At 43.2% G+C, this 24858-nt stretch overlaps 1 protein-coding gene across 4 annotated transcripts in view; it reads right to left on the reverse strand.

Moving 5' to 3' along the window:
- brd8b (bromodomain containing 8b) overlaps positions 1-21873 on the reverse strand; it is a 34994-nt gene extending 13121 nt beyond the window's left edge. The window contains exons 1-15 of one of the 4 annotated variants that reach the window (XM_079508524.1): positions 21754-21873; positions 19626-19722; positions 17306-17375; positions 16607-16656; positions 15746-15868; positions 15537-15617; positions 14501-14565; positions 12148-12317; positions 10663-10707; positions 9907-10098; positions 8261-8354; positions 6396-6523; positions 4885-5317; positions 3214-3251; positions 2583-2797 (exon numbers count right to left, since the gene is read on the reverse strand). In XM_079508524.1, the coding sequence (XP_079364650.1) occupies positions 2583-2797; positions 3214-3251; positions 4885-5317; positions 6396-6523; positions 8261-8354; positions 9907-10098; positions 10663-10707; positions 12148-12317; positions 14501-14565; positions 15537-15617; positions 15746-15868; positions 16607-16656; positions 17306-17375; positions 19626-19722; positions 21754-21772 (1820 nt within the window). In that variant the 5' untranslated portion in view covers positions 21773-21873. Of the gene's footprint in view, positions 1-2582; positions 2798-3213; positions 3252-4884; positions 5318-6395; positions 6545-8260; positions 8355-9906; positions 10099-10662; positions 10708-12147; positions 12318-14500; positions 14566-15536; positions 15618-15745; positions 15869-16606; positions 16657-17305; positions 17376-19625; positions 19723-21753 lie in introns of all 4 variants that reach the window. The other 3 variants (XM_079508523.1, XM_079508522.1, XM_079508525.1) reach the window with 3 other exon arrangements.
- Between the last annotated feature and the right edge of the window lie 2985 nt (positions 21874-24858).

Raw genomic sequence — 24858 nt, forward strand, 5'->3', positions numbered from 1 at the left:
CCAGCTCGACTACAACTGTCAATCTAACAGCCGACCTAACTTCTCTATGCTTACCATCACTCTGTCAGCGAATGTGTACTTGTGTAACTATTTGTGTCTCACCCCTTATCTTTAGTGCAGGTCCTTATATGAACAATAAAAATAGCACCGTGTCCCCTAGGGTAGGTACCCCCACAAAAAACATGCAGTAATCCTGGTCTCTAAACTGCCTCCCCCTGGCCAGCCGGGGCGCCTGATGGAGGGGAAAGGAACTGGTTGGAAATAACGTGTTCCCCCCTGTAAGTTGTAAAGGAGCAACTTGGAAACTCAGGCATGAAGGAAGCATGAGTTCAAGTCCGTTGCTCTCCCCATGTCCCCCATATATGGGGACTAGGTTGGCGGAGGGTGTGTAGAGCCCAGGATCACATTGTTAATTGACACAGGGGTGAAAAATGGGTTACAAAATTGTGGGATAAAAATGATATAAAAAAAATAAAAAAAAATAGCACCTTTATTAGAGAGGACTAGAAGAACCGTCTGAGATTGGGGCTTGTGCCACGAGGGGCTGTCGGGACAGGCCAGGAGGCTTGTTCTGTATGCTCTTACTGCCTGAAGATTTGTGAAACAACTGACTTCACTTCACCATTACTGGATTTTCCATTATATTATTCAGTTAGGGGAAACCCCAGTCTCTAAGGGTTTAGGGTTAGCGACCCACATGGGCTGGTTAAGACTGAGGCGTGGCATGTTAAGACTGAGGTTAGGGTTAGCGTCGAACTACGTGGCCGATTAAGACTGAGGTGTGGCATGTTAAGACTGAGGTTAGGGTTAGCGACCTACGTGGCCGGTTAAGACTGAGGCGTGGCATGTTAAGACTGAGGTTAGGGTTAGCGTCGAACTACGTGGCCGATTAAGACTGAGGTGTGGCATGTTAAGACTGAGGTTAGGGTTAGCGACCTACGTGGCCGGTTAAGACTGAGGCGTGGCATGTTAAGACTGAGGTTAGGGTTAGCGTCGAACTACGTGGCCGATTAAGACTGAGGTGTGGCATGTTAAGACTGAGGTTAGGGTTAGCGACCTACGTGGCCGGTTAAGACTGAGGTGTGGCATGTTAAGACTGAGGTTAGGGTTAGCGACCTACGTGGCCGGTTAAGACTGAGTCGTGGCATGTTAAGACTGAGGTTAGGGTTAGCGACCTACGTGGCCGGTTAAGACTGAGTCGTGGCATGTTAAGACTGAGGTTAGGGTTAGCGTCGACCTACGTGGCCGATTAAGACTGAGGTGTGGCATGTTAAGACTGAGGTTAGGGTTAGCGACCTACGTGGCCGGTTAAGACTGAGTCGTGGCATGTTAACACATTGAGAGCCCACGCAAAACTGCCCAAAAATCACTTTCACCTAGAAAATCCATTCACATTTTTTATAATTCAGCTGACTGTGGAGACACATGCTGGAACTTTTTACTTTGAAATGTTTTATAGTTTCTGAGTTATTTAATTTAAACGCCAAATGCATTCTCAATGGCGAAAACACAAACTTTGGCACCACATATAAAAAAAAAAAAAATCATTGTTTTGATTAAAAAAATATATATATATATATATATATATATATATATATTTTTTTTTTTTTCAAAGACGTCCACAGACGTCTTGGGCTATGCCCGTGCGGTAATACCAAAGACGTCCACAGACGTCTTGGGCACAAAATGACCTTGAGACTGAGGTTACGCCAGGGCTCCACCGGACGCGTTGCGTCTCCGTCGCGTGCGTCAAAAAACGCACCGGTTCAATTTTAATGCACGCGTCGCGTCTCCGTCAACGCAACGCGGGCAGTGGAGCCACCCTTCATTGATTAAAAAGGGAACATTCCCTGACGGTGACGGAGACGCGACGCTGACGCGCCCGGTGGAGCCCTGGTGTTAGGGTTAGTGTCGACCTGCGTGGCCGGTTAAGACTGAGGTCACTGGGTTAGGGATAGTGTTAGTAATCGGTCAAACTAACGGCAGGTCAGAACAATGACGCGTTACCGTGGCAGCCTCTTCTTCCCAAGTGACTTCCATAGGAAATTAATTGAAGCTGTCTCGTCACCCCCTCTCCCCCCCAGCCAGGACAATCACGAGACTAATTGTCTCCACATGTGTGACTCAGGTCCTGACGGATCGTGACAGCTGTTAACCCATTTAGGCCTGACGTCGAAATTAAAAAAATATATTTTTTAAAATGTCTTTTTTTCTGAAAAACCTCATGTTTCTATATCAGTGGTTCTCAATATTTCATGTCAAGGACCCCCAAAAATATATGAAGTTGGCCGCTGACCCCCCATCTGAAAATGTGTTGTTTCAGGGACCACCTCCCAGAAGCAAAGATTTGAGTTAAAAACGTCCGCTCTGAAAGAGTATATATTCAAAGCTTTGCACCACACGTTCACGATTTTTCAAAAATAGCAGACCTACAAGCTCGTAGCGCGCCACTCGGTGGCGCGCTATGAGCTTGTACATCTGCTATTTTTCAATAGCTAAAGCATAACATAATGCTACCACCAAAAAGAGGTTCCCGCCCCAAATGGGTTTTTTAAGCATAGAGGTAACGTTTTGCTACTCACAACTGAGAGGAGGAAGCAGGGCTGCTGGCCAGAGAGTCGGCCGTGGTGTAGCAGCAGCGCTGGGAGTTGGTGCCGTAGCCGTCCTCGCTCTCGCTGGCCGCCGGCTCCACCTCCGAGAGGTAGGGGCCCTCCCCGTCCACACCACACTCCTCCTTCAGCTCCATGATGCCCTCCTCGGGGTCCGCCTCGCTCCCTCCCTCCTCCTCCTTCACCTCCTGCGACGGACAGAAAGACGGGGTGCATACTTAGTTTAAACTAGTCATCGGTTAGACATGGGTTAAGGTTAGGTTAGGTTTAGGGTGAGGGTTTGAGATAGGTTGTAGTTGTAGGATTAATGACTGGTCTAACCCAATGACCAATGACTAAACCAAAAACTGTCTAAACTAAGTACTGCACCCGGACAGACGACCGCACACACAGAACGGCGTTGCTTTTGTCAGCTATATTTTGATTTAGTTTTAGTAAAAGTTTAGTCATCTGAAATGTCTGTGTGTTAGTCTAGTTCTTAGTCAACAAAACCGTTTTAAGGCCAGTCCAAACCCAATGCAACTCCTTGCAACCACCGTTGGGGATAAGTAGTTGCATGACATGTTGTGGACTGACCTTTAGGGGGTTATTAATATTCACTCACCTTGGATTCTTTCCCTGACACGGAACTGTCTTCGGAGTCTGTAAAAGATGAAAATGAGATTCATTTGAAAATGCACCGCGATGGGAGTTCTATATGCATGCACTGCACATGCATGCTATATACAGTAAAGATCCACTGTCCATTTAGATTTAGTGTAAAGATGCTTACCATACGCGGGTCAATTTTGACACTCAAAAGTTAAAAGGTAGTGCAAGTGATTTTCTTTGGTTAAAACAAAAAGTGTTTTGTTAAAAGGTTAAATCACTATATTCTGATAGTAATCATTGCTATAGACTAGAGTTTTTGTTCAGTAACAGGGGTCTCTATTTTTTTATAATTTTTCACAATTATCTAATGTGATCCTGGGCTCTACACACCCTCCGCCAACCTGGGGAGAGCAACGGACTTGAACTCATGCTTCCTTCATGCCTGAGTGTCCAAGTCGCTCCTTTACACCTGACAGGTGGGAGTTTCCCTGGTTGGACGTAGCGCGTGGAAGGAACACGTTATTTCAACCAGTTCCTTTCCCCTCCATCAGGCCAGTGGGTGGCAGTTTAGAGACCAGGATTACTGCATGTTTTTTGTGAGGGTACCTACCCTAGGGGACACGGGGAGAACATGCAAACTCCACACAGAAAGGCCCTTTCGCCAACCCCACCTCGGGTATGGGCGCTGATGACGCGGAGGAGGGAACACGCCACCAGTGCCCACAGCGTCTCTAGCTCTTTACCAGTTTTAATGCCGGGATTAAACGATCGTCTTCCAGGCTAGACTGCCTATGTTTAAAGTTATACCTTTGAACAGCCAGTGCACCGATCGCTGAGTTGCTCGTCATGAAAGTCCACTTTAACCCATTTTGGCCTGAAATTTTTTTCTAAATCCTCCAGTTTTCTGAAATAAATATTTTCACGATTTTTCAAAAATAGCGTGGCGCGCTCGTAGCGCGCCACCTATGAGTTTGTAGATCTGCTATTTTTCAATAGCTAAATTATAACATAATGTTTAAAACACCAAAAGGGGTTCCCGCCCAAAATGGGTTAAAACGGTGTAATTGCTTGTTGTAGTACTGTTAAGATATTCCAAAGGGGCAGCCACGCGCTGCAATATATTGTAAACAACAGGGACTCAATTTCCCAGAACCCTTTGCACGTCTGTGCGACGGACCTCTTTGCGATGACGTCATCAAAACGCGTCTCATATCCCGTTCTGGCCGGTGGATTGCCCGTATGACTTCAAACTGATTAAACAATGAAAACATAACTCGGGCAACTCGCAAATCGTGAATAGTAGTCAAAGTGTTAATAATCAGAAAATACATTTTCAGGTAGGTGACAACATTTCAGACAATCAGGAGAGAGTAGCCATTTATCAGCTTAATTTTTATAGTGTTCCACTTCCTTCAGTTCCATTTCTTTGCGTCATCAAAAACAATTCCACTTGTTTAATCTGTATTCTGACTGCGTTCTCCATCCTGATTGGATACAATTGGTATCCTAGTTTCAGTTTCTGAAAACTTTCTGTTTAATATAAAAAGCTTGAGAGTCCTGTTTACTGAACAAACACTCTATAGCAATGAGTGCTATCAAATATAGAGCTTTATAACACTTATTTTAACCAACGAAAATACACTACCTTTAAATTGACACTCAAGGATTTGACCGCGTTACATACCGAGGCAAGGCGGGTTGGGCTCAGGCTGGCTCCACTCCTCCCCTTCGCTCTTCACCGTCACCTCCGCTCCCTCCTTTTCGGCCGCGCACTCCTCCGCGAGCTCGCCGCCCGCCGCCCCCTCGTCGGAGGACGTCGCGTCGCTCCTCGCCGCCTCGCAGTCCCCCTTGAGCAGCGCTTCTTCTTCCCTCGTCGTCATGGCCTCCGGTTGGTGGTGGTGGTGGTGGTGGTGGTGGTGGGTCTCCAGGGTCGCGGCGGCGGCCTCCGGGGGGGGCTCCGGTGCGGCGGGGTCGACCACCGGCACCACGGGCGGCTCCGAGGACTTCAGCTCCTCCCAGGGGCCCGGGAGCGGGTGTGTCCCCGACACCGCCTCCTCGCAGAGGGAGAGGGCGGCCTCGACCGCCGCAGCGTCCAGGGCTTCTACGGAGTCGTCCACCTGGGAGGGGGGGAGTCAATTTGACAACATTAAACCATTTTGGCCTGACCTCAAAATTTTAAAAAATTCTTCTAAATCCTCCAGTTTTCTGAAATAAATATTTTCACGATTTTTCAAAAATAGCAGACCTACAAGCTCGTAGCGCGCCACTCAGTGGCGCGCTATGAGCTTGTAGATCTGCTGTTTTTCAATAGCTAAAGCATAACATGATGCTAACACCAAAAGGGGTTCCCACCCCAAAATGGGTTAATCAGAAAACATTGTATAGCAGCAACCAGCAAATCTCTTCAAGGGTGTTAGTGCTGCACAATAATAATTAAAAAAAAGATCGAGATCTAGTTTCAGACATGCGATATCTCATTTCTAAATTTGAGCAAGAATCCTGCCGGCACTAATTGGCTGTCCAATTTAGTACGTTTTTGCTACAAGAGACTAACCCATTTTGACCTGAGATCAGATTCTAAAAATGTCTTCTACATCCTGACAGTTTTCTGAAAAAGCTATGTTTCTATGTCAGTCGTTCTTCGATTTTTCAAAAACAGCTATGAGCTTGTAGATCTGCTGTTTTTCAATAGCTAAAGCATAACATGATGAAAACACCAAAAGGGGTTCCCGCCCCAAAATGGGTTAATCAGAAAACATTGTATAGCAACCAGCAAATCTCTTCAATAAAAAAAAGATCGAGATCTAGTTTCAGACACATGCGATATCATTTGAGCATGAATCCTGCCGCACTAATTGGCCGTCCAATTTAGTTACCCTTATGTTTTTGCTACAAGAGACTTTAAGAGAGGTTTAAGTCAAGCACTTTGATGTTGTCTGTTTAAAGCCACAGTAGCTGGTTCCAGGTGCAACCACAGACTAAATAAAGACAAATATTTTCATGGAAGACATTCGAATCATGCGAGAATCATGATCTCAACTCTTATAGGAGGACAATCGAGATATACTACATTTGAATGGCGCAGCACTAGTATCCTAGTTGTGTCCCATTTCTTTTGCGTGATGTGGTTGTTTTGTGGACACACGGTGGGCGGATCCTGGCCACACGTGTGTTGTTGACGCAGTGGCCTTATACCTTCTCCTCGATGATGGCGATGATGTCTCCGACCGTCTCCAGGTCCAGCTCGTCTCCTATGTAGGACACGGCCACCAGGTCGTCTTCCACCCCCCCCAAGCACGTCTCCTCAGCCAGCTCTGCCTTCACTGCTGCCTCCGCTCCACCCTCTCACCACACACACACACACACACACATCACACACACACACCACACACACACACACACATTAGAGAGAGGGAGATCAAGAGTTTAGTTTAGAGCATAACTCCACAGTTTAAGCCAATGGGCTCTATCAATACATTACACGCCATTTTGGAAATAACTTCCCTACTTGTTATTACAAGTAAGACGCGTGAACGCGGGACGCGAACGCAGCTGTTGTGGCAGTCTGACACACACACATACACACAGAGCTTTTTTCCCCTCTTTGTTATTTATTTAAGTTTTTTTTAAGTTTTTTTAATTTTTAATTTTGTTAAAAAAATGTGTACGTTTTTTTTTGCGTGCGTGCGTGCGATGCACGTGCGTGCGTGTGTGCGTGCGTGCATGTGCGTGTGTGCATGTGTGTGTGTTTTTGTGTGTGATACAGCTGCACCCTCTGGTTGGGGGGCGGGTGGTGTTACAGCGTGACACACAGACAGACAGACATGTTCTGCTGGGTCTCATAGTAAAGGCTCACTGGCGTTCGCAACTACCGATGCTACTAATAAAGGTCAAACAGAGTCAGGGTGCTGCTAGTGATATTGTGCATGTTGGCTCACTGGAAACACTCTGCTGCACCGGTGGGTCTCAAAGTGTCCTTGAGTGGGTTCCAAGGTGGTCCCGTAGGGGTGTGTAACTCTTGAGTGTACAAATGGAACCAATTGGACCCCGTAAGGGTTCCATTTGTACACTCAGAGAGTTATGGGGTCCTTGAAATTAAAGAGTTTGAGAACCACTAGCACACCAACGTAAATTGAACAGTAGTATCATCGGTAAGATCTGTGAAGGAAGTAGGGAAGCAACGCGGGAGTAGGAAGAGCTATTCTGTGTGCATACAGTTGGGTGCCACCGATATTGTCCCTTATCATTTGACCCATTTAGGCCTGACCTCAACATTTAAAAAAAATCCTTCTAAATCCTCCAGTTTTCTGAAATAAATATTTTCACGATTTTTAAAAAATAGCAGACCTACAAGCTCGTAGCGCGCCACTCGGTGGCGCGCTATGAGCTTGTAGATCTGCTATTTTTCAATAGCTAAATTATAACATAATGTTTAAAACACCAAAAGGGGTTCCCGCCCAAAATGGGTTAACTGTCCTTTTGCGCAGATCACGCAAACCTCAGCAAAAAGAAAAGGACAATATCGATGGCCTCCAACTGTATGGGCCATTGGTGGCCTTATAATATGTGACTAAATTTGACTGAGGGACTGCCATTGGATTTTTTTGAATTTTCGTTTTTTCATGTCATATGAAAGCAGTGAATCATAGCTTCAAATTGACATATTGGTTGTTCAGTTTGACCCACCAGTTTTGGAGATATGGCTTATAGAGTAATGTCTTGCAGAAAACAGAGAGTTGAGAAAACAGGCTTGAAAGGTTCACTTCTGTGGTCTCTAACATTACACCTAGCTACATGTTTAAGCATTTATTTCATATTCACATGTCGATTTCAGCTCTGACACTTATTTCAGACATGCTCTAGTATGTGAAGTCTGCCTGTGCGATCAACTCATTTTGAAAAAAAAAAAAAAAAAAAAACGTTTTTCTCCTCTGGTGAAAAGCTGTAATTTGCACTCAGTCAAATCTGGTCACATATGTCCTCAACAGTCTGAAACAATTGTGTGTGTGTGTGTGTAGGTGAGTGACAGAGACAGACGGCGGCTTTGTAGTGATATTTACCTGTGGTGATGTCATGACCTGATGGCATGACAGTGGCGGCAGTTGTGGTCTGAACTCCGTTGGTGAGGCTGGCTGTGGCATCACCCTCTGCTACCTAAGAGAAAAGAATCTAAAGCTCAAAAGCAATTCAGTGGTTTGAATCTCTTTTTTTTTTTATCCATTCGATATCATCAATAAACTGTATAGGCCTATATCCAAACTACTACATTGCAGTAGAAGTAAGTTATATAACAATCAATATATTTTATAACCCATGACAAACCTTTTAAAAAGTCTAAGCTTGACTGAAGGCCAGCAACTGACTGACTTAACCCATTCTGGGCGGGAACCCCTTTTGGTGTTTTAACTAAGCATTATGTTATACTTTAGCTATTGAAAAATAGCAGATCTACAAGCTCATAGCGCGCTACGAGCTTGTAGGTCTGCTATTTTTGAAAAATGGCGAAAATGTGGCGCAAATCTGAATCTGAATATATATTCTTTCAGAGCGAATGTTTTAACTCAAATCTTTGCTTCTGGGGCGGTCCCTAGAACAACATATTTTCAGATGGGGGTCGGCGGCCAAATACAGATAATTTTTGGGGTTCTTGATATGAAATATCGAGTACCACTGATACAGAAACATGAGGTTTTTCAGAAAACTGTCATGATTTAGAAGACATTTTTTTTATTTCGACGTCAGGCCAAAATGGGTTAAAATAACACTTATTTAGGCCCACAGACTGGCAAAAAAGCCAGACATGCCGTTTCATTTTCAAATTAGAAAATGTATGTTTAACGTAGATGTTGAAATGGAAAATTGTGTTTGCAAATTTAAGTTATCACACACTGGTGAAACGGAACACACAGCTTGTCCTGCTAAGACGGTAGCATAACTGTTAATAATTTAGCATTTTATGTAGACGTAGCACTCAATAATGTATACTCACACAGCTTCACTGTACAGATTACAGATTATTGCTTGCTTATGATTCTTGATGACTATTTCTATGTATTTGATGTTATTATCTTGTGTTGTTGTTACTGAAAATTGCTCTAGATTAACCCATTTTGGACTAAAAAAAGGCTTCTGAATCCTAACATTTTCCATCTCAAAATATGTAGTTCCAGGGACCCCCCCAGAAGCAAATATTTTAGTTCAAAATGTTCGCTCTGAAATATATATTCAATGATTTGCGCCACAGTTTAATGATTTTTCAAAAATAGCAGACCTACAAGCTCGTAGCGCGCCACTCGGTGGCGCGCTATGAGCTGTCTCGGTCTGTCTCATAGGAGGGCTTTGGGCAGTTCGGACACCCGTCCACCAGTGACATCATCATTAGGCAGATTTTTTTTTAAACAAGATTTGTTTTAAAATATATTTAGATTTGTATTATCGTTTGAACGATGGCTTCAACTTTTGCATTGCAAATTTTCAGGAAAAGAAAGCCTGCCGTTTCTATTAGCTTGGATTCACCATCGATGATGTCACTGGTGGACGGGTTTCTGAACTGGCCACAGCCTTCCTATGAGACACAGACTGAGTAGGAAAAAATTGTGGCATTATATCATGAACATTATGAGGACCAATTATAGGAAGAGAAGTTGAAAAGTGGTGAAGTGGTCCTTTAAGCAAGTCTAAAATCCAAGCTAAAGTTCCTTCTCACCAGGCGGGGGCTGGCTGAGATGAGGCTGCCTTTCTTCAGCAGCTCTGACAGCAGAGGGGACGGCGGCGGCGTGGCCTTCTGAGTAAGCAGCCTCTTCTGTGGGGAGTCGTCCACCAGAGCCCCCAGGCTTCCCTCTTTAGGCCCCGGGCCCGGACCATCTGTCGAGGGCAGGAATGTCCCTATGCCCTGGGCCTGGTGGGACATGATGAAAAGAATTAAGGGATGCAAACTGAATGGGGAAATTCTTGGGCCGAAACCGAATGCAAGGAAACGGTTGGCCTAAAACCGAATATGATTAAAGGACCACTTCACCACTTTTCAACCTACAATAAGTCCTCACTAATAATCATGAAAAAATGGCGCAATTTTTTTCTACTCTGTCTGTGTCTCATAGGAGGGCTGTGGGCAGTTCAGAAACCGTCTTCCAGTGACATCATCGATGGGGAACAAGCTAATAAAAACTGCAGGCTTTCTAGTCCTGAAAAGTTGCAATGCGAAAATGGAAGCCATCGTTCTCACGATAATGAAAATCTAAACGTTTTTGTAAAAAAATCTTGTTTAAATAATAATCTGCCTAATGATGATGTCACTGGAAGACGGTTTCTACAGTCCTCCTATGAGACACAGACTGAGTAGAAAAAAATCGTGCCATTTTATCATGATTATTAGTGAGGACCTATTATATGAAGATAGGTTGAAAAGTGGTGAAGTGGTCCTTTAAGATTATATATAATTTAGTTATTTATTTATTTTTACCAGTTTTTGTACCATTGCTGTCATGGCTGGAGCTTTGTTGTAGAGCTACATGATAATGGCAAAAGACACGATTACATTTTGATCACGTCGTCATCACAAGTTACACAACAGTAGGTTACGAAAGGTAACCCCCGGTTCTTTGACTATTCGGTCTCTCGGCTCTAAAAAAAAAATCAACCAAACCGAATACCGAATATTCGGCCGAAAAGTTTCGGTGGCCGAATATTCGGTGCATCCCTAGAAAGACTGGCATGGCATGTATGAGAGACGCTACTCCTCTACACGTGAATGTATGTCTTGTACAGCTACACCTTTATATTAAAAGGAACTAATTATGATTTATACAGTATTATGTAAAATAATTATAAAAATCACACCTCACTTCTTTCAACAAACATTGCACTCTAAACAAACTTTTACAAAGTTCATAGACTTGTTTTTTTGGGGTGCTGTTTGTTAAGCAAACATAAAAACATAAAAGATGGAGTGCCGTGCCGTTATGATGATTATACTAGGAGGAAGATTTTTCAAAAAAAAAGTGTACAGAAAGTGTTATTAAAATTGTTTTTATGTGGCCACACCCACCAGTTCATTAACACATTCCATCCATAGGACGTCTGGAAACGTCATAGGGAATCCAACCGACGCATCCATAGGACGTCCTAGCGCATCCTCAATGATATCAGGCGAGAGAAGAATATTCTGATTTTTTTCCTTTTTTTAATTTTTGAGTCGGACTCTCGGCCACCGCACGCTTCGCTCTTCGGTCCTATTAGCGTCCCGTTCACTAGCAGCCTAGTAGCCGCGGCAGAACGAATGCCTCGTATCTGCTAATCTAGGGCGCTCTCCGTGGTTTTGATCTGAAGGATATACTAAGCGCTTCATTTCTGCTGGGGGGGGGGGGGGGGGGGGACCAAATTTTTAAGGAATCCCGATAATGATTGTGTTAAGTATACCTGGTTTTCACCTTAGCACCACCCACCTGAACTTAAGCCTCGCCCACAGCTGTTGTTGTATGATAATGTGGGAGGGGTTAGGTTTATGATGTCACTAAAATGGTGTTATTTCGATTGGGCCTTTTGACTCAAAAGGCTTTCAGCTTTCAGGAAGAAACCAAGAATACACAGGGAAGACATATTTGAATATTATAACCACACCTGGGGGTCTATTATCTAGTAACGTTAACTCCATAGACACATGCAAAACAGAAAGGTACAAAGAAAACACGGCACTCCATCTTTAAAAGTCCATAGACTTGGCTGCCATATGAGACAATTTCTGAAAGCCAGGCGTTGGGAGGGGCTAGCGCCCCTGGAAAAAAAAACACAACAAAAAAAACAACATGATTTGATTATTCTGGGTGTTTCACGTAAATTGGTTCATTATCCTTCCCGTAAGGCCCACCACTGCGTAATGAAAAGGGAACCAGCGGTCTGCGAGAGCGAGTGGCTGAGCGTGTGTGTGTGTGTGTGTGTGTGTACTTACGGCTGGGTGGGCGCCGGCGTCGTCAGAAGGGGTGCCCATTGTGGTGTCCATGGGGGGCGTGGGGGTGGCCACGTCGGCCTGGGAGTCCACGTTGGGGGGGCTGGCTCCCAGCGGAGAGCGCACCGTGACGTTGGGGAGCCGCTTGGGAGTGTTCTTCACTGTTTGGCGAGCTGCAGGGGAGTGGAGGCACACGGGGAGGGAGTTTAGACAAGAGCCAGTGGTTCCCCAAAAGCTTTTCAGCCCCGTGACCCAAAACAGAAATTAACCTATTTTGGACTGAGGCTGATTCTAAAAAATGGCTTCTAAATCCTAACGGTTTTCTGAAATACCTCATGTTTCTGTATCAGTGGTGCTCAATATTTCACGTCAACGACCCCTGGAATTATATGTATTCGGCCGCCGACCCCCATCTGGAAATATGTTGTTCCAGGAACCCCCCAGAAGCAAAGATTTGAGTAAAAAACTTTCACTCCGATGAAATGATTTGAGGCACATTTTCATGATTTTTCAAAAATAGCAGACCTACAAGCTCGTAGCGCGCGACTCGGTGGCGCGCTATGAGCTTGTAGATCTGCTATTTTTCAATAGCTAAATTATAACACAATGTTTAAAACACCAAACTAGTGAAAAATGGCAGATCTACAAGCTTGTAGATCTATTTATTTGTAGTGCTATTTTCACGTCTAAAATATTTTCTTCTAATTTATGGAATTTCTTAAGATGTTTTCTTTCATTTTACTTCATGACATTACTGAAGAAAAAGAATCCTTGGTCCTTGTTATTAAAGGACCACTTCACCACTTGTCAACCTATCTTCATATAATAGGTCCTCACTAATAATCATGAAAACATGGCGCCATTTTTTTCTACTCTGTCTGTGTTTCATAGGAGGGCTGGGGGCAGTTCAGAAACCGTCTTCTAGTGACATCATCGATGGGGAATACAAGCTAATAGAAACTGCAGACTTTCTAGTCCTGAAAAGTTGCAACGCGAAAATGGAAGCCATCGTTCTCACGATAATGAAATTCTAAACATCTGCCTAATGATGATGTCACTGGAAGACGGTTTCTGAACTGCCCACAGCCCTCCTATGAGACACAGACTGAGTAGAAAAAAAACGTGCCATTTTATCATGATTATTAGTGAGGACCTATTATATGAAGATAGGTTGACAAGTGGTGAAGTGGTCCTTTAATTCATGAAAAGTTTAACTTTTTTTGGGAATGTTTTTTGAAAATGCTTTACAATAATAATTAAAAACAAAATGTAGGAAACAAAAGATATAAAGAGGGCCCATAGAAATATGTCTGCGACCCAGTGTTTGGGAAGCAGGTTTTGTTTTTTAGACCACCAATGGCTAAACCAGAACCACTGGCGCACTCTGGTGGCTCAATCAGGTACTTCCTTCTTTTTACCATGCTTTTTACCATGCTGTCCTACTGTTTATTCACACATATAATGAATTAGCTGCAGAACTAAATCTATATGGAGTGTTATATGCCAGCATAATCCCAAAGAGAATTATAAAGAAAATACAAAATAAACATAGGGCGACCAGTGATCTTGAATAGCCACTGGGCCTGTAGCAATTTCCCCAATCTTGGGTTGGATGGTGTTCTGGTTAAATTAAAATGTGTGTAATGATGGTGAGGAGACAAGGGCACGGTCCAACTGCTTAACTAAATAAGGTGTTCTAATTGCAGTAACTGCCAAGATTCATGATTATATCTGTAATTTCAGGAAAAGAGTCAGGATTTGTCATTGTTTTTGATGAATCGCTCAGCCCTACCCTGTGCATAGGTTTACAATATTTAAACAAGGCTAATAAAACCAGTGGTTCCCAAACTTTTTCAGGTCAAGGACCCCCACATTGACAGTAATTAGCCCGTGAACCCCATTTGAAAAAGAGCAGTGATTTTCAACCATTTTAATTTCAAGGACCCGCAGTTTGACATGCATATTAGTCTACGGACCCCCCATTTAATGGCATTTCTATCTCCGAGAACCCCAATGTATATTGTAAAATCATTGTTAACCCATTTTGGGCGGGAATCCCTTTTGGTGTTAGCATTATGTTATGCTTTAGCTATTGAAAAATAGCAGATCTACAAGCTTGTAGGTCTGACATAGAAACATAGCTTTTTCAGAAAACCGTTAGGATTTAGAAGACATTTGTGGAATCGTTCCCAGGTCAAAATGGGTTAATTTAAGTAAGTAAGTCAGAGTTACAGACCCATAAGGGTCCATTTGGTTCCTAACTATCATTTAGCTGGGGACCCCCTGGAACTCCCTCAAGGACCCCTGGGGGGGGTCCCCGGACCCCACTTTGGGAACCCACTGAAATAAACCATACCCTGATAGGCCGTCTCTGTGGCTTTCCTCTTCTGCTCCGCCTCGTCGTCATCCTGCTTCTTTTTTCTAAAAATGGACACAAAACAAAAATGAAGAAATAATAATAATAATAAAAATGGCCTGGGCCGTGGCTCAGCGGTCCAGGCACCTTGGCTGGTAATCCAGTCTGGCAGTGTGCCGCGGGTTCGACTCCCGATCCCGACGGCCTTTACTGCATGTCTTCCCCCCCCCCATCTCTCTCCCCATTTCCTGTCAGCCTACTGTCTGTCCCTCCATAAAAAATATAAAATAAAGGCAAAAGCAAAAAAAAAACTAAAAAACTAAAAAACAATAAACTAAAAGGTTCAAGGATTGTGCCTTGAGGGATTCTGGTTTAAATCCTCTAGCTGGCTATACATGTGTGTAACTTTAGAAATGAAAAGCAAATAAGAGGGGATACCAAAATGCAGCACTGCTAAAAGTACAAATCAGTCCACATAATATCTGCACAGGCCATCAGACGGGTCTTACAATTAAGCAATATTACACGAGAGGGTGTGGTTTAACGTGATTACTGCCACGACAGTGATGCGGTCAGGAACGAGACGAAGTCGAGTTCCGCAAGCATCACTGAAGTGGCAATAATCACGTTAAATCACACCCTCGGGTGTAATATTGCAATTATACAACAGTTACCCTTAAAACTAAGAAAATCGCTGAGAAAATATATTTTTTAATGACAGATGTAGCCACTACGACCACAAATGTCCCAATAAACTAGCTAGCCTAGCCACCGAGTTTGCTAGCGCTCTGGGAAAACAGAGCAGCTGAATTCTTTGTTTTGATTAGGTGGTGAATGGTGCTGGTTTGATCCACGGCTAGAAGGCCGTTTCAACCAATCAGATTGCTTCCTCAAAACGACCTGTGGTATAATAGTTATTATTTTCCATCAGCCATCCACAGACAGGCACATTGCTAAAAAAACACTGACAGGCACCAACACTAAAATGAAGTAGGTGCGCAGACAGCCTGACAATCCAAACAAATAAGGGTCTTACAGTGTGATGTCCGTCCACAGATCCTTCAACTGGGAGTCCAGATGACCCGTCTGAATTAGATCCACTTCCTTCTTCAGCTTCCTATAAAATAAAAGGAAGTGCAGAGGGGAAAGGTCATGTCATTTCCCAGTATTCAAAGACCTTTATGTGTGTGCGTGCGTGCGTGCGTGCGTGCGTGTGTGTGTGCGTGTGCGTGCGTGTGCGTTTACCTATACTTCTCTTGTGTGTCTCGCAAGAGCTTCTTCAACTCCTCTATCCTCTCGGCGGTCAGTCTGCGCACAATCACATCCTCAATGGTCTCCACCACTTCACCCTTCTCACCACGCTTACGTCTGGAGCGCGCACGCACACACACACACACACACACACACACGAGAGAGAGAGAGATCAAGAGTTTAGTTTACAGCATATCTATGATTACTATTCCACATTTCACTCACGGTGCAAGACAACTAGATATTATGTAGATAAAAAGAGAGAGATAAAAAGAGAAGGATCCGGGCACACAAGGTTAAAAAATGAGGAACGCCTTTATATTAAATTAAAAGGAAACTGCCAACATGTTTCGACCTAACAGGTCTTCATCAGGGCAAGAATTCCCGTTTTTGATCCGTGTGAGCTAGGGCATTCACTTCTAGTCATTTTTACTAGTTGCCTGGTCGACTAGTCGACTAGTTGTTTAACTACCTATTATGTAAAAAAAAAAATAATAATTAAAAAAAAAAACTTTTCTTTTCTTTTCTTTTCTTTGGAAATAAATATTTGTACATTGAAAAACTGTGTCATTGGTGATTGGTGACTATAACTATAATCTACCTGATCTACACAATCGGGAAAATAAATAAAAATAAACTTTTTTTATCAACTAGTCAACTAGTACCAACAAGGTCGACTAGTGGATTTACCAGTCGACTAGTAAACTAGTCGACTAGTTGCTTAATGCCCTAGTTTGAGCACCTTTTTATCATTATCACATCCTGCTACCTCCATTGAGCACCTGGTTAGTTCCTCTTTTTTTCTCTAGATATTATTATGGTTGCATGACGTGTTGTAAACAGTGTAATACTGACTTGGGGGCTTCAGTGGCTTCCAGCAGCTCAGAGTATTGTGAGGCACAGTGCTGTGGAAGACAGGGCAGAGTTAAACACAGACGAGGCGTCCACTCACTAACATCACTAATGCATTGTAAACCCATTTTGACCCGAGAAAAGATTCTACAAAATGCCTTCAAAATCCTGACAGTTTTCTGAAAAACCCATGTTTCTATGTCAGCGGTTCTCAAAATATTTCTTGTCTCAAGGACCCCCAGAATTATCTGTATTTGGCCGCGGACCCCCATCTGAAAATATGTTTTTCCAGTGACACCCCCCCCCCCCCCCCATCCCCCAGAAGCAAATATTTGAGTTAAAAACGTACGCACTGAAAGAATATATATTCAAAGATTTGCGCCACATTTTCACGATTTTTCAAAAAATAGCAGACCTACAATAGCAGACCTCATAGCGCGGCACTCGGTGCCGCGCTATGAACTTGTAGATCTGCTATTTTTCAATAGCTAAAGCATAACATAATGCTATAAACACCTAAAGGGGTTCCCACCCAAAATGGATTAACACAGCTGACTTAAATGTTGAAAAGTGGTTGAACTAGGGCAATAATGTCATGAATTGAAATCAAATTTCAATACATTTTCTGTTATGATGCCCCAACTCCCTTCTTTCTACTCAACCTCCACTTTGAAAACGGGTTAAAATGATTAAATTGATCACCTTTTGTGAGAACCAGTCAGGCGGACGTCCGGGCTCAGAGAAAGGCTTGATGGCTCTGCTTACAGACACCCTAGAAGGCCAAGGTCAGGTTCATGAGTATGTTCCCAAACTGGGCAATTCATTCATTTTACACTTTTACAGCAGATAATAAAAACAAAAACACAGTAAAACATATACAGGACAGACATGTACATTGACACAAGATCCAGATAATAACAGTTTAAATACAAAGTGCAACTACAACCATCCTCCGACCCACCCCTGAAACTTAAGGTGGCCTTACACTAGCCGATAATCGGGCATTTTTGACGCTCGGGGGGTGCCCGACCGCTCAAAGCGCGATCGGCCCGATCAACATCAAGAATGTTTGATATTTGCTCTGCCCCGCTCCGATTATCCTGTAGTGTGTGGTGCTATCAGATTTCAGATTGAAAAAAAAATCGGCTAGTGTAAGGCCACCTTAACAGCAGCTACCTCCTCCTGCTTCCATTGTTGATGGCACACACGTTGAAGTCAAGTGAGAATTTGTACCATTGTTTTTTTTTTTTTTTGCAGGGGAAAACCAACTGGTTGGGGAGACAGGGCCCTCGCAGTGGCTGCCCCTTCTCTGTGGAACTCGCATCAGAGCTGCCCCCACCTTCGAAACGTTCAAAAGCACACTCAAAACCCACCTTTTCAGACTGGCTTGTATGTATTATTATTATTATTATTTCAGAATGGCACATAGTACTGGACAATGAAAGTGCATGTGCCTATATGAAAGTATAGTTATTACCACATAGCACTTGATAATGAAAATAGGCTAAATTTGCTCTTGGAAACAGCTGTGTTGCTCTTCGACTTCGACTTGTCTCATTTAGGTCCATGGCTACTGCAGAAAAGTGCTCTGGAGGGGGAAATCACTTGGGGAGTGTAATGTTTCTCTTCCAGATTAATTGTGAAAAGTGCAAATCTTGCCAGTTTTCATTTGACTATCCTTTGCGATGTCACCATTGTACATGTGTACTGTACACTCCCAGAGAAGATCCAGGGGACACCGCAGCAAAAGCAGTAAGAATTAAACGCAGGAGAGGCACGGTTTAAGTTAAAGCAAAGTGTTTATTTCATAAAATTCCACCGGCGTAGACATGTTATGAGCTACTTTCTGTCAAGAAATGCTTTGCAGGTGATTCGTTTTCTACGTGTTGTTGGGAGTTTGGAAGCGCTTGTTTTCACAGTAACGCAACCTCCTGCTGCCTCCTGCATTATGTGCAATTTCAAAACAGGTGGTACGCAGGGCGTTTCCAACAATGCTTCCAAACTTTCACACTAACACTTTCAGAAATGATCACCTGCATGGGATGTATTGACAGAACGTAGCTCATAATAACATGTCTACGGTGGATTTTTATGAATGCACGATTTGCCGATAGAAAGAGCAGCTGCAATGTCGGTGAGTTTACCGTTGTTTAACCCATTTTGGGCGAGAGAGAACCCCTTTTGGTGTTTTAACTAAGCATTATGTTATACTTTAGCTATTGAAAAATAGCAGATCTACAAGCTCATAGCACGCCACAGAGAGGCACGCTACGAGCTTGTAGGTCTGCTATTTTTGAAAAATCGTAAAAATGCGGCACAAATCTTCAAATATATATTCTTTCAGAGCGAACGTTTTTTTTATTTCGACGTCAGGCCTAAATGGGTTAATACAATCAGATAGGACTTCTCTGTTTGGATCTGTATGGGCTTGTCAATGGCTGGTGTTGCAACTCTAGATTCAACCCATTAAAAACATCCAGTGTTGCAAATTGTGGCTACTTAGAACATAATATGACCTAGCATCGTTCTAGCATCGCAGCTTCAACTGGCATGTATCAAGTGTCGAGCGAGGATGTTTTCCAGTCAGTAATATCTCGTAAACTAACTGCGCCCCCTCCCCCGGCAAAACTGAATGAAGCGTTGGACTGAACTGGACAAAAAATGCACTTTGGATGCACAACAGCACTTTAAAAAACGGTGCTGGTAACGTTTTGTTTTTAAGGATAGCACCATGCCACTTTATTTATTTATAGGTTGTGCGTGGTGTTGGTAACTCTTAACTTTTCCATATGAATTGCACGTCATCATATATACTGGGGCTCTTTTTAAATGTTTGTCCATGTTTTGTTTTAGTTTTTAGCTTGTGTTTTATGTTTTATGTTGCACTGCCAATAACGGTATTTCATGTTCTTTTGTATGCAAGTACATAGGAAAATGACAAATAAAGGGATTCTGATTCTGAACAGAATAATAAATAAATACCCATGATGATAACTAGTGGAAGTGCATGCTGTTGCTTTACCAGTTTTGGTCCCCACTCCTCATAACAGAGGAGGCCAGGCATAGTTTCTCTCTGACCGACCACGGCTCTGTGGGACCCACATTCAGGATCTTGTGTTCTGGGGGGAAAAAAGGGGAGTAGGAATATTTGATTGAAATTGAAATTTGTATTTCACGGTATGTAGAATGGGTACAATTCAAACAAAAGTACAGGTCAATACTGTTGGAACCAGAAAAGGCACAAAGACTTGTGTTCAATTCATCAGAACATATGACGTACAAATATACACAAATATACGCTCTTTGAGAGTCAAGGGATTCACATTTCTTAATGGCTGTTGGTAGGGTGTTCCACATTTTGGTGGCATAGGAGCGAAATGAGTTTAAACCCTTGTAGAAGGGAGTTCCAACCGCGCCTCTAGCCTATAGCAGGCCAGTCTGGTGCAGCTCAGAAGCAGGACAGATAACATGCGAACAAGAAGGCACTGGAGCAGCTCAGACGATTTAGGCCCTTGGTTTATTATAACAGGGTGCAAATAAAAAGTGACAACGTTTCGATGTGTAAGTTACATCTCCGTCAGGTCATGTCCTGTCCTGACGAAGATGTAACTTACACATCGAAACGTTGTCACTTTTTATTTGCACCCTGTTTAATTAAACTAAGGGCCTAAATCGTCTGTCTAAAGTGCCTTCTTGTTCGAATTTAAACCCTTATTTGAGCAGAATCTGGGTTGCACGTGGTTTGTTGAACTCCCTCTGGTGTTGTGATTGTGAACTTGGTTGACATTAAGAAAGTATTTTGACAGGTCTAGGCCCATTGCAAGTTGCTGTACTCTGTCGTCAACCCTAAGCCATTCCAGCCTATCAAAATGGGCAGGGGTGAGGTGGGCTCTGGGAACAACACCAAGTAGTAGCCTGACCAGTTTGTTTTGGGAAGTACTCTGGACTGGAGCCTTGTTTTAAGGGCCTTCGAGGTGTTGTGGTACCAAGAGGTGCATGCATAGTCGAAGAAACCATGTACGAGGGCTCCTGTTTAGCATCCTTGACCAGTGAGGAGATCCTGTATAGGAATCTTGTTCATTTCACAGAGACAGGTGCTCTTTTATGACCGTTTGGAAGGAGGGTTACCATTTTTTTTCAATGGCTGTTGTTGGTTGGGCATTCCAAATTTTGGTAGCATAGCAGTAGAACGAATTTAGCCCCACGTCTGTGCCTAATCTGGATTGAATGAGATCAGTGAAGCTGTCTCTCAGGGTGTTGTGTCTGTGTCTCTCTCACGTCACTGAAGTAGTTTGACAGGTACATGGGAATTGGTCCCTTGGGTATATTGAAGACCAAGTTGCTGTGTACTCTACCCTGAGAAATCCCACCCTAACATTAGGAGCAGGGGTTAGGCGAGTCCTAATTTGGGTGGGTCCCCCCTGGACACAAAATCGGTAGAGCCATTAGGCTGGAGTTTTAGTTAACTTGGTACTACAGTGGCGTTACTTGGGAGAAAGTTGTCCGTGTTCTGTTCACCAATAATATTGTCTTATATATCTTATATCATTTCTATTCTGATTTGTTTGTGTGTGTGTGTGTGTGTGTGTGTGTGTGTGTGTGTGTGTGTGTGTATAGTTGTACGTCTTTAAACGTTATTAGTTGAAAATTGACCCTGATGTGAACAAGTCAGTGCTTTTCCTGGTTTTATCCTCTTAGCAAATGTTGTATTGACCTGCACTTTCCTTGAACTGTACCCATTCTACAAACTGTAAATACAATGTTCAATCAATCAATCACTCTAGCTGTAAACAAAGGGAGTAAACCCTAAAATAAGGTATAGTTCGCTATTAATACAGCTTAGTGTGTTGCCCCGAGTTAGCGCTACATAAATAGCTTGTTGCAATGCATATTAGACACTAGTTAATTTTGGCTCTGTAGATCGTAATCAGGTATTTATGTTAGGTCTTTAGCATTAGCAATACTTGGCTCTGTTGGGGGGACACATTCGTGAGACACACAGCAGCGTTTACACCTCTAAGGTTTACTACACGCACAACAAGCCATTAAGAATAAGAAAGCTATTGGGTCAAACTAATATAAACAAACGTATTGTTCGCGTGTGTTATTTGTATTATGAAGAAATACATAATAAGTGAAATATCACTCACTGCCGATGCCGCTCGCCATTTCTTTTGTGATAAGGCCGACAGGCCGTGATCCAAACTTCCGGCGGAATTGTTTTAGCGGTACACACGTCTGTAGAACCACAGACTACACAAATAGGTTCCTAGTTCCTACCGCTTTGATCCTATCATCCTATACATCTCTGCTTTGAATCAAACATTATCCAAAGCTGGATAATTTAGGCGGCAAGCTTTTATTTAATTTACTTACTTACTTACTTAAATCTACTTTCAAAAAGCATAGGCATATTTTAACGTCTGACCCAGAATTGTCACCTTTATTCAAAGCCCCCCCCCCCCCCCCCTATACACATTCAGACGGGGGAAAATGACACCCGTGTGAAGTGAGGCCCACTCTTATCATCATATCATACATCACATGTATGCTCAATCGTGCTCAATCAAATCGTCACAAATGACATTCCGGCCAATCACAATTTCACTTTTCTGTCCTCACTTTTGTCTTCAATGTTTGTGTTTACACAGACACCAAAACCTGGACATAGGACACTAGCAGTAGGTGCACCCCTCAAAAAACTTGAGAGATTGTGGCCCTGGCGTTTTGCTCAACCGTCTGGGCACCTAGGCTGCCAAACCAGCCGGATGGCGTGCCGCGGGTTCGACTCCCGAGCCCGACGGCCTTTGCCGCGTGTCACTCTCTCTCCCCCTTTCCTTTCTGCTTACTGTTCCCTATCAATAAAGGCATAACAAGCCTCAAAACAAATCTTACAAGAAAAACGAGATTGTGCATGCTGACTTTCAGTCTCCTTTAGGATCACACAAACACAGACCCTCCTGAGTCCCTTGCCCAAGGGCAATTATCCCTGTGGGCAATTGTGCTCAGTGCATCAATACTTTAGGTGTTTATTTCATCCCCATACAGGCAAGAAGTTCAGTATCATTACTTGTGTTTCCACACATGTGGCTTATATGATTCGTTGAATCGTTGCCCATGTGGACTGGCCTGTGTGTGTGTGTGTGTGTGTGTGTGTGTGTGTGTGTGTGTGTGTGTGTGTGTGTGTGTGTGTGTGTGTGTGTGTGTGTGTGTGTAAAACCACGTACCAGACAGTTGAGCTGTCTGGTACGTGGTCTTACACACACAGCAACAAATCAGTGAACATAAGAGAAACGGCCGTGATTATCCTATTGCTGTCCATTTCAGTGATTCTAAACATGCCATTTCCTCCTTTCGTTTTATGGGTAGAGAACAAGTCCGCCTGCCCAGAAGAAGTGAGAACCATGATCTGTTACTCAAACAGCATGATCTTGGATACATACTCTACAAACCCTTCACCCAAAAGGGCTCCATGATGAAGTGTTACTTAACATCAATGTTATAATTTGCATGTCCTCACTTCTCGAAGGTATTGTTTTTTCAGGGCCCTATTTTGCCCCCCAAGACCCCCCCCCCGAAGTTATTTACTAAAAATGTAAGCTATCTTTGGTTTGTGTGTATATACATTTTTCCACTCTCAATGTCTGTGTGTCATGAGAGCAGCACCTTTTTCCCATAGACATTTCATAAAGTAGTCTTTTCTTTTTTTTTGCTTTCGCCTTTATTTTATATATTTTATGGAGGGACAGACAGTAGGCTGACAGGAAATGGGGAGAGAGATGGGGGGGGGAAGACATGCAGTAAAGGCTGTTGGGATCGGGAGTCGAACCCGCGGCACACTGCCAGACTGGGTTACCAGCCAAGCTGAGCCATGGCCCAGGCCATAAAGTCTTATTTAAAGTCTTATTTAAAGACCTGTAAACCTCGGTCAAAGCCAACTCGGATGGTGACAACTCATGACAACAAACCCAATTTTTGGGCCGAACAAATAACTAGAAAAAAGAAAAACAATTTTGAATGCCTTTGATGTCATCAAATTGATCATCACAAGCTGCACCTCTTTCTAATCACAGAATCTGTTTAGTGCATGATGATCCCGTATATAGGGACGGAAACGTATCTTTTATTAATTGTATTATTGATGTGCACTTGCCTATGCACCTGCTCCTACGCCTTAACTCGTAGGTGTGCGGAAGCTTTTTCCTACAGTCTATTTGCATCTAAAAATCAAAGTAAAATAACGTAAAAATCTATCTTTCAGTATTAAGTTATGATTATTCATCATTCAGTTTATTCATCACCAAGGTGGAAATGCTTTGGATTATAAACTATCATGTGTACGTGTGATATACATGGAATGGACATAGAAGTCTTTCAGAAACCCACTTTTTTGTGTAAAATCCCACTTTTGTTTTAGCCAGCAAATAGGAAGGAACCCCCACTGGGAGGAGGGAGGACGTACGTAGCACCTCCACTCCTCCACAGCCTATCTCACAGAATTTCCCCGCCCCCCTTAATACGCCCCCTTTCGGGGTTAGTGGTGATAGCGTGACGTCACTCCATAGACGCTACATGTTAACAGTGTTAACATGTATTAATTTAAGAAGTCTACAACTTTTGTTTTCTCAAGGTAAGGTTTGTTCTATCTGTTCGAGCTGATTTACCATCTTGTTTGCTTCATAATAATATTGGTCTGTCACATTTTTACATTAGAAAATGTACTTAGATTCTCCAGAGAAAAAAACGTGTAAATGCTAATGTTAAAGACACCACTATTTACCGGAAGTGGGCGTGGAAAGCGGGCTGTGAGATAGGCCTATTCGACATTCCCAGCTGAAAGGCAACACTCCAGCTTATAGAAGTGCATTGACAAAGGTGAGGTATTATTTTGTATTGAATGTGTATAAGAAGTAATTGTATGTGCCACCTCCGACCTGACTAAAGTAATTCATGCCTTCATCTTCTCCCGCCTAGACTACTGCAACTCTCTCTACACCTGCCTCTCAAAAAAATCTACCCACAGTCTCCAACTAGTACAAAATGCCGCTGCCCGTCTCTTAACCGGTTCAAGAAAGTTTGATCACATCACACCCATTTTAGCTTCTCTGCACTGGCTGCCAGTTGAATTTCGAATCAACTTCAAAATTTTACTCATCACATTCAAAGCCAGCCTAGGTCTTGCGCCACCTTATATATCAGACCTACTGCCCCCATACATACCAGCCCGCAGTCTGAGATCCTCTAACAAAGCACTC

The sequence above is a fragment of the Electrona antarctica genome, assembly GCF_951216825.1.
Source record: "Electrona antarctica genome assembly, chromosome: 1".
In the NCBI taxonomy this organism is placed as follows: Eukaryota; Metazoa; Chordata; class Actinopteri; order Myctophiformes; family Myctophidae; genus Electrona; species Electrona antarctica.